At 38.4% G+C, this 10545-nt stretch overlaps 1 protein-coding gene across 1 annotated transcript in view; it reads right to left on the bottom strand.

Moving 5' to 3' along the window:
* Positions 1–6123: 6123 nt before the first annotated feature.
* LSMEM1 (leucine-rich single-pass membrane protein 1) overlaps positions 6124–10545 on the bottom strand; it is a 5112-nt gene continuing 690 nt past the window's right edge. Inside the window, exons 2-3 of the mRNA XM_009995173.1 lie at positions 7641–7778; positions 6124–6308 (exon numbers count right to left, since the gene is read on the bottom strand). Of these exons, the coding sequence (XP_009993475.1) occupies positions 6124–6308; positions 7641–7778 (323 nt within the window). The remainder of the gene's footprint in view (positions 6309–7640; positions 7779–10545) is intronic.

The raw sequence follows: 10545 nt of genomic DNA, 5'->3' as shown, positions 1-10545 counted from the left end.
GGTGGGAGCGGCAGCAGCGGAACGTGACAGGTGAGCAGAGAGCGGTGCCAGCTGAGTTGCTACGGCCTGTTGTCCATTGCCAGCAGGCTTCCCTCTGCTGCAGAGGCCACAGAGTTTTAGTAAATGGCAGCTCTCTCCGGTGTTGGCAACAAAAATACCTTAACATTCTCAGGCCCTGGGCAGGCACTGGCAACATAGAAGTAGGAAGGTGACGTGTTTTCAACAGGCCTGCCAGGGTATGTCCAAACTGACTGGTGGTTTCTGCTCCCCTCAGCCGAGGTGCTTGAGTAAAGCCCTTGGAGCGCCCTCAGACTGTGGTCGGTTCTTGGGGAAGACACAAAAGCATGAGGAGGATTCAGCAAAACTCAGGGGGATGTTTGCTATTTTATGGCTTATCTCGATGCCTTGTTCTGACCGCGTTTCTCAAGGAGGAGGCCTAAGTGAGTCAGTCAGTCTGTATTTATAGATGCTGAGTCAGTTCGGTAGGTTCATTCCCTCCCCCTGCATTTCAGCCAGCTGACTCACTTGCTGTCCATAGCCAGGGATCCTCCTGCTGCTGAGGGCTTTTTTTCTGAAGCTGAATGTAGTTCAAAACTGCCTCTAAAAATAAGGGTCTCAGGGAGCTCTTTTTTAAAGTCACTTGACTACATTCACTTAAAATATCTGTGCCAAACAAGAAGTAACGAGCTGCTTGGGATCAACATAGCGGCTCAGGCAAACCAATCTGAGCAAAATCTTACAGGTGGGTGGGCATCTACAAGAAGCATTTCTAAGGAAGGTTTTCTTCAACTCTACAATAGGTTGGTTGACTTTTAAAAAAAAAAAAATAAAAAAGGCAAAAAACTAAATTCTATTTTAAATAATATCATTAAATTCTTTCTTTTTTATTTCTGGTTTATGGGGAGCAAATTTTTCCTTCCTTATCTGGTTATTTAAGCTTGCTCCAGGATGGAAGTCAGACAGTCACTGATGACACACAAAAACAACTAGAATCCATGTCACATCATCTGTTGAAAAATAATAATAAAAAATATATATATTGTTATCACCTACATATCTACCTATGTGATTTTGAGTACTCAGGGAGAGGTCTTCTAAAGAAAATGCTTCATGTTCCTCTCAGGAAAAAAAAAACACACAAAAAACAAAACACTAAAGCACTTGGAACTTCCGCTGAGAAGCAAAGGGTGTCTGTGAGTTTCAAAATTTTGTGTCACCTTGTAGACAAGCTCCATTTTCCAAAGTCAGTTATGTGGTGAAGAAGATATTAAGATTAAATGAGCAGTGCAGAACTTAAAAAGCAAACCCATAATCATTAATAGATTTTTAAATTGGCGGGCAATCGATTTTTAAATTGTCCTTTCACCCTTGTGTGTAACACAGTTTGCCTCACAGTGATAAATTAGCAGCAGCACTGTGCTGTGACTGTCTCTACTGGAAGGTTCTCATTACCATTCAAGGGTTTTGCTGGCTGATCAGTGAGTCGTGGACAGCATTTTGATTGCTGAAGAGTGGCCCAGAAACCAGAGAAAGGGTGGGAAACAGAGTCTGTAAAAAACTTTTATTGAATTATATGATTGAACCTTTTCTCAAATAAGACTAACTTCTTTGGATATAGTGTTACTGTTTGTTATGTATCCCAGAGGCAATGACAGTACATTCATCCTCTCTGTCCCTCTCTTTAAATCTGAGTATTCTTGTTAATCTGTCAGGAAAATAAGAACAGCGACATGAACCAAATGGGCTTTTTCTTAATTGAATAGTTCCCTTAATCCCAGTGGCACTGGGCTGAGATCTAAGGTTTGGATCCAGCTTTCATTATGCACCAGCATCTTCCAAGCTAAATTACAGTAACAACCTATAAGATCAAGTTAAGCATCTTCTCAGACAGATGGTTTTCAGTTACAAGTCAAAACATAAATCCAATTTTTACTTGCTGTTTGGCATTTTTTCTATCTAGATGTTGCTTAATCGGAGTTCTAATTAGAGCTGGTTCAGATTTTTTTTTGTCAAAATAAACACTTTCAAAAGGCTAATGCTTTCATGGAGCACATTGGTTTGCTTCCATTTCCAGTGGGGTAGGTTCTGAATCCCAGAGCAGAAACTCCAGTGAGAGAGGTGAAATTAATAAGAAAACTCCTGCTTTGTTCAGTGCTGTTCCACTCTCCTCATTTTGCAAATACCTTGACATCACATTTAGTGTTCCTGAACAGTATGGGTTGTAGGCAACACACAGCTCATCACCTTTGAGAGCATGTGGTCTAACAAAACTTGTGACAATCCTTTTGCCACTTCAGGAATTTTCTCTTTTTCCAAATTCAGAATAAACACATCATTATTGTTTTTTCCCCATGCTCAGCATTGTTTTGTTGCCAGTGAATGACACACATGAACTGAACTCTTACTGGAGTTTAAAAATAAGTGTTATATTAAAATTCCAGGTATCTCAAGAGGGTAAAAAAGCTTTCTTAAAGGTAAAATTGCTTTGCAGGGTTAGTGTAATATAAAATAACTGGAAAATTGGAAGGTAACAATGGACTTAAATTTCAATTGGGAAAATTTATTTAGCTTTCAAGAAAAAAAAAAAAGTGATTACTTAAGCACTAGATTTGTGGAAGGTCCCTCATTTAAATATTTTAGCATGTGAATGGCCAAGCATTTGTCAGATTAAGTAAAAAAGGCATGGATTTGACTGCCTCTCAAAATCCCCCTTTACTGACTAGTTTCACAGTCAGATACAGTTTGATGGTTTTGGTTTAACAAGAACATGGACTGTTGTCAATATCTGGAACAAAGGAGTGAATTTCTTAGCAACCAGGGGAAAGAACTGTTTTGTCTGTTGATGTTACCTAATGACCTAAAGATTCGGCCAACATTGCAGGGACTGGCAGGCTGGCACCATGATGCCTTTGATGGGCGCTGAAGATAATTTCTTGGTTAAATCTTTTAAGTGTTTCTCCTTGCTTACTAGGATCTCTCTAATATTGTCCATATTTATTCAGCAGAAGATCTGAAGTCAATGGCATGTGATGTCTCAACCCTTTGTGCACCATTTTTATTTACAGTGGACTCAGAGAAAAAAAAAAAAAGCAAATTCCTTTGGAGAAATACCTCTATAGCCTGCAAGTAAAACAAAAAGGAAGGAATATGTAGCAGAGGGGGTGGATTAGATGATCTTCAGAGGTCCCTTCTAACCCTGGCCACACTGTGCTTCTGTGAAGCAGTACTACTGAGAAGAATGGCTGTGACTACTGTAAGAAGAAGCTATGACTGTCAGATCACCTTCCTTCTCTTGTTTGTTGTGGTACCAGGCATTGCAAAGGGTCGTGAGATGTGCAGCCATACAAGAACAGAGATCTTACCCAAGTCTAGAGGAAACATGGGAACATCCATGTACAGCACAGAGATTATGCCACATGCAGTTGGAGCTTGGAGTTTACTAGTCACTTAGCTGTTTATTTAAAAGGAAAATAATGGAGCACTGGAATGATCTGAAATTTACTTTAGGGTCAAGCTTGTAGAAGATTTTAAGAGTCGAGTATTGGTTTGTTTGGGACTATTTCACTGTCAGCGTATTAGACAGAAATGTTCCCCTGAAGTAGATGCTGCTTGCTTCTGTTTAGGGTGGTGCTCCAGAAAGTGGGGATGGAGTGGTCATAGCACTCTGCTGTCAAAGCAGCCCTCTCAGCCCTGCTCTGGTCTCACAGGGCAGCAGTTCTAAGCATTGTAAGTCAATGTTGGTAACTTGAGCTGAGAAACCATAAGCAGCTGTTTGCAGTGCTGTCCTATGAGTCAGCAGTGCTAAAAGGATGGGCCTAAGGAGCAAAGGCCTTTGGACCTTTGCACTTTTTCAGTCACTGACCTTAATTATTGATCACTAGAAGTGAATAAGTGATTCAGTATGAAAAGGATGATTCAGGGCCTCAGTCCTGTGTTATACTGAGCACACCTGCACATTGTTATGCCCCAGCTGGTCCTAAGTCTGTGACAGCTGAAGGTACTTGGCACCTTACAAGATCAAAGCATGAAGTAAAAAAAACCCCAACACTTCTAATCAAGATTAGGGCCAAAAAGGTGGGTCCCTTATGTGTACTTATTGAATAAGAGATATGCAGGACAAGATGAGGTAGATGAGGAAGCTTAAATTTATTTGGGGGCTGTTGCTGTAGCACAGGTTTTGTTTATGGTTTCCTGCCAGAAAAAATCAACTATTGGTGCCAGTTTCTACTGGAGCACAGACTGCTCTGATAATGCAGTTGCAACAAGAGTTGTGACAAATCCACGTGTTTGAGATACACAGAGTGCAAAATACTAGAGTTGTTTCTCCCTGGCTAACAAGTACAGATGTGTGTCTGTGCACGACAGAAGCTTGAAAGCAGTTATGGTAGCTACAAGATGAGTGGGAGAGTTGAGAGCTTAATACTGTCACTAAAAAGCAGCTGACAGCTTGGAGAAGAATAGAGGAACCAGTCTGCGAGTGTCATGTTTTTAGTCTTACGATACTTTTTCTTTCATCATTTAACAGCATTTACAGAAAGATATTCGGGTTGGGCTTTTAAGCTTTCTTTCCTTAGAACTTATCCTGCACTTACTTTTATCACTCCCTGTTAGCTATATTAAAGTCATCTTTGTAATTGCCACTTGTGATGTTTAGAGGAGATAATTACAACTGCAGCTGGGAATTAACAGTAGGAGTAATAAATTCTGAAGACCGACATCACGGTTTTCATGTGAATGACTTGACAGTAACATATCAGGAAAAAAAAAATCAAGAAATAGAAAGAAGGTATAAAACCCAGCTGTAAAGCAAAGCACTCCTAATAGCAGGAACAGAACTGGTGGGTGAATACTTATAAAGATTTGTGGACCTACTTCTTCACTCTGTTGCAGATAATGAAGTAGTCAACACAGAGAGGACTATCATTAATTCTGCAAAAGGAGACTACAATGCAAGTCTTCACTTTGATTACTTTTTTCTGTAAAATTGCCCAGAAGAGATAAGAAAGCACTGGATGAGAAAGAGAACTCAAAGTAAAAGAGAAGATGTTGGAGGTACTCCATAATGTTAGCTGCCATTGCACTGTTGTGATGGGAGTAGCCAATTTATTTCTTGATAATGGAGATTGCCTTTTAACATGTGCAAGTGGAAGGCTTTGAATACTAACATTACAAAACTTCCCACCAGTGCCTTATGTGATCACACTTTTGGTTCTCAGTCTCCACAACTGTGGAAAGTCAGAGTGAGAAGGTGTCAGCTTCTGCTTTCACCGTCTGACAAGTTCCATTTTAAAAACATCAAGGTCCAGACCAGATTTCACCTGGCCCTTCTCCGATAGTGGCCAAGAGCAACTATAGCAAAGAGTACAAGAACATGTAGTATTTTCCTCACATCACTTTATAAACACTTGGCCTTCACCCAGATACTGGCAGCAGATACTGAGTACAATGTACTGGCATTGCTATGAGATGGGTATTATTAGACTGAGTCCTCTAAACCCACTTGCCATGTAAGATAACAGGACACTCACTTTCAGTCAGAAAAAAATTGGGCTGAATATAGTGAAGAGGGTTTTTTCACTGAAGTTTATTTTTTCACAAAAGAAGTAGTAAGTCAATTTAAATGCACAGAAAGGAAAACCAACAAACTCCATGGTAGAATTGGATTATTTATAAGTTATGGAATCTAAAATTATCCCTAAATACAAATAATAGAGAAGAAAACACAAAACTTGTTCCAAAGGAACAGGAGAATGACTAAGTGAACAAAGTCATGCTGGAATCATATGAACAGAAATCACTATTTTCTGTGATCTTTCACTTACATTTAAAGTAAAACTAAGACCTTAGCCCTGCAATTTACAATGCATAGAGAATCTGGAACTCTTGTCCAAAACTGTTCACAATCCATTGTTTATTGTAAATCATATGGGCTTAGTTTTCAAAATCTATATTCACATAAAACAGGATAAAATAATATTTTTAAAGATTGTTCTTTCGGCTGAATTTTCCAATGCTCCAGTGACAATATCAGAATGTTTAAGTAACCCATGTGCCATATGTGAAAATAGGAATACATTAATATGCTGAATCTTGTTCCAAAGCAGATCATTTCTCCAGGGACTTTTAGCTTATCATGGGATCCTCATGAAGGTTAGGAGACTGTGTGAAGAAGTATCTCCCCTTTTCCTTAATCCCTGGTTGATTTAGATGCTTTAATATAATATTGTTCATTTTCTTAAGCTCTTCTATGTTCTTCTTTTCAGATATCAGTCTGCTTGATATTTGGTCCATCTGGTTTCTAGTTTGAACTTGAAAAGGAAATTGTACTGCATTAATTGGCAACATTTAAGTCAAGAGAACCATGCGAGTTTGTTGGTAATTATAATGAGTAAATATATTAATCAGGAAAACAACTGCAGAAGTGCTGCAGAAGTGCTGAAGTGCTGCATCTGGTGGATTTACCTACTCACTACATTCTTTAATTGCTTATTTTCTCCTTTCATGCATGTTAGTGTAGTGTGATAAAATCAACTATGGCAATGTGAAATTTTGCAGTTTTCAGGTCTGCATCTGTTCTGTTAATGTCCACAGGACATTAACCCCCTCTTCTTGATCCTATTTCTGGGCAGCATGCAGCCATGGTCCTCATGGGAGACTTCAACCACCCTGACATCTGTTGGAAGAACAACTCTGCTAAACACAAACAACTCAGGATGTTCCTAGAGTGCAAGGATGCTAACTTCCTTTTCCAAGTAATCGAGGAACCAACAAGGAGAGGTGCTATGCTGGATCTTTTATTCACCAACGAGGAAGGGCTGGAGGGATGTCAAGCACTTGTGGGCAAATTCAGTCAAAGGTTAGGATTTCCTCTTCAAAAAGGAAAATGAGGATTTTTCCTGTGCTCCAGCGGATTCCTTAAAAGAAATCCTGATTTTACATGGATTACAATTCATTCAAAATGGACTTGTAAGTTAAAATAATGTACCTTGTACTCTGCTCGATACCATTAGCCTTGAAAACCCCAAGCTGGGTAGGTCTCCCTAAATCAGGGTCACCTGTAGCCAGCTGTTTAGATAAGCCAGCCCGCATAGCCCAGCCAAAGCAGAACAGTAACTATGTGTCTACAGGGTCAATGCTACATGCCAGTGTTGATGTAGCTTATCTGATTTTTTGTTTCTTATGTTTGATATTTTCTTAGTTCCAAACCAATTTCCAGCCAGTACTTAGCTGGCAACCTTCATGTTTTTCTTCAAGTAGCCTGATGGAAGTTAGCCTGGGTATAATTCCAGTTTCAGTGGAATGACACCAATACTGAGTTTTATCTGGAGTGGAATGGATGGCATGTTGTCAAAGTATCTCACTGCCATACAGTCATCTTTAAAATTTAACTTAATTTCCAGATGCCATTTTAAGCAGCACAGTATATAACCCTGCTGATATAAAGTCTTCACAGAAGCTCACAAAACTTTTGCTCTGAGAAGAAAATTGTGCCTTTTAGCTCAGAAAGTGGATGACCAAGATGCGCTGCCTTTGACCATGCAAATACAGCAGCAGCATGTCATAAGGTAGCATGACACATTTCAGCAAAGTTCTTATTCCAATGGGCCCTACCTTGAAGAACCACTCTTTGGTTTACTTACTTATTAAGAATATTACAAATGAAACAAGTGCCAAACTGATGATCAAAGTGAGAATAAAAGTGGTGAAGAATAAGCGCTGTTTGCTTAGGTTGCTCACTGCTGTGTTTTCTCCAGTACCACCAGTGCTCTCTTCCTCATCTGTCATGAGATATCAAATAATTTAGTGATAAAGTTTGTGAGAGTTGGTTAAGATAAACATGACAAAATGCTTCTGGCTCCATGAAATGATGCACAATATATCATAACATAACTGCTTTACAGCTCAGTTTTGCGTATATATATTCATTCACTACATTTGTTCCTTCTTCTGTTTGACAATAGAAGTATTCTTGGGATTATTAATTTACCAAATTAAGCACCTCAGTTAAGCTTCTGATGTTGGATAGGATGAATGTTTATATTATAACAATTTTTTTCAGTATTCTTCTTAAGGTTTTGTTTCATTCCTGTAAAAAAATGAGGTATATATCTTCCCAAATTGCCAAAAATTGAATGGACTCTTACATGGCCTACATAGGTTGTCCTTCAAGCACATGAAGAATGAGGGGGAAAAAAGGACAAATAGTTGCTATGCTGCCCTTGAATGAGCATGGCAAGCCAGTTTATTACTTTTTAAAGAATGTGTTGCATATAGGGAAAGTCAGTAGTTTCTCTCATAGAAAGAGCTGTAATTAAAAGAGAGGTGGCCATCAGCCTTAAAGATAACAGGTAAAGTCAAGTGAGTGCCATGAGAAAATTCATGTGAATATTTAAAAAAAATCATACTTGAGCCAGATTTGTATAATCCCAGATTTGCATACTACTTTAACTATTTACTAAGGTTTGGTTCTATTTTATATTTTGGAGGGAGCCGGAAGCTAATGTCATTTCATTTTGATGTCAAATACATACTAAAATTACATGCAAGTTAATGTAATTCTTCATCCTGTAATAGCTCTTTTGGCATTCTGAAAGGGAGAGTAGCCTGTGCAGATGTGAAAAATATATTTCTAGATCATGTTCTTCTTGTAGCTGGTAGAAATCTTTGAAGTCTTTGCAACTGAGCCTGTAGTGATAAAGCTGAGGGAAGGCTGCATATGTCATTACAGCACTTTAATAATGAACCAAGCTGGGGCTGACCAACTCACTGAGCTAACACGAAATCTCTGGGAATACCTCTGCTTTTCTTCACTGCATTTAACACACCCCTGCCCATGGGGAAGCTGTAACCTTTTAATTTTGGGGTCTGTGGATTTTTTTTTGTTCCCTTAGCATTCATAACAAATGCTTATATACTAAGTGCCTACACCAATATTTCTTCCTAATCAGACTTATAAGGATGGCAAGGGCCTGCTACTGCTGTCTCTCAAGCACACTAAGCTATCAATAGAGGTCTCAAAAGTGGTTTGTGTTTGCTCTGCCTAATGAATGCTTCTTAGTTTTTCAGCTGGCTGAACATGCCAGATAGCAGTGGTGTGAGGAATCAGTGAACGCGGATACTTGCCAAGCTGTAAACAGTGGGACCATTTCATCATCTAAAACATAAAGACATTGCTGTTTGGCTGCTACCAAAGCAATTTAAAAGTATATAAATTTTAAATAGCTTGTAACATGTTTGCTAGTGTGTTTGATTATGCCAGGTCATATTAAGCTAATGAACAAAAAGATTGCTGTGTACTGCAATGCTCCCTAAAAACAATTTTTTAACCAAATTGGGAATCTGCTGTATTACTAATAGATCATTCACAAGATTTTAGTGTTTATCAGGAATTGAAAAATACTCCATAGCTCTCACTGATTTTCTGGCAAGAGAAGCAGAATTTTATACTGCTGAGTAAGGCAGCTAAAGACTGTCAAAAGTTAATTTTAGATATATAACTGATGGGATAAGATATCTACACAATGTCCAAGTTAAAAAAAAAATAATAATTATATATATATATTTAAAAATAACTCTAGAAGGAGCCAGAGTACTTTACAGAGTGATGCATGAAATACGTATTAGGCTATCTTTATTTAATGCTGAAAGGTAGGGAGGCATGTGATTATTCCACAGAACCCTGTATATTTAACTGGAAAGTAAACAATATTGTCCAGTAAATATCACAAAAGAAAGCAAGACAGTCACACTGCAAATAGTTTTTTTGCTGTTATAACTGATTTATCCCACTGTTTCATTTTGTAAAAGTGACAATATCAAGATAATCTACAAATGAAAATCAAGTAGCTTACGTTTACGTCTTTGTCAAATATAGAAACCAGCACCACTCCAGTTAGTTGAATTAGGAACAGTTAGAAGACTCAGAAACAGAAGTAATGGAAAGACATTAAAGTTCTGTGACTAGAAGCATAATTAAGTTATGGGCATTTGAAACTGTAGCTGTTCTATATTTTTTCTTGAGTCAAATTTGCCATTCTAGTAAGGGAAATCAAAGCAGATTCAAATATTGTTATGTGGGATGCTGCTGAAGAACTCCAGGTTTTAAGATGTTTTCAGGTCACAAAGAACTCTAATATATTGTAGCTATCACTGGGTGAAAATATTCTTGTTGCCATGAGAAATCAGAGATAAAAGCTGCATAAATCAGTTGAAGAGTGAGAGCGTCTATCTGAAAATATAAGTAGAGTCTCCAAATTAAAATGCCTAAAAGTCTTGTGGGATATTTCAGGTAACTGGTTTGAGTCTTTAGGATATGTGTCTTAAAAGAATGAACATAAATTCTCTGGTGCCTGTATTGCCATGTGTGAATGTTAGTGCTTGTGAAGTGTTCTAATGCTATTCGGGTAGCAGGTGCATATTGAGCATTACTAGAGATGTTGTCCTGCAAAGGGTCACCTGATGGATCCCAATGAAAATAGAAGTTCATGCTTGACTGAATTCCTAGCCAAATGCGAAGACATTCAGGAACCTGCTAACTTCAGCAGG

This window comes from Chaetura pelagica, unplaced genomic scaffold, assembly GCF_000747805.2.
Source record: "Chaetura pelagica isolate M959 unplaced genomic scaffold, ChaPel_1.0 scaffold1533, whole genome shotgun sequence".
Classification (NCBI taxonomy): domain Eukaryota; kingdom Metazoa; phylum Chordata; class Aves; order Apodiformes; family Apodidae; genus Chaetura; species Chaetura pelagica.
This window is presented reverse-complemented; position numbering and strand designations above follow the sequence as displayed.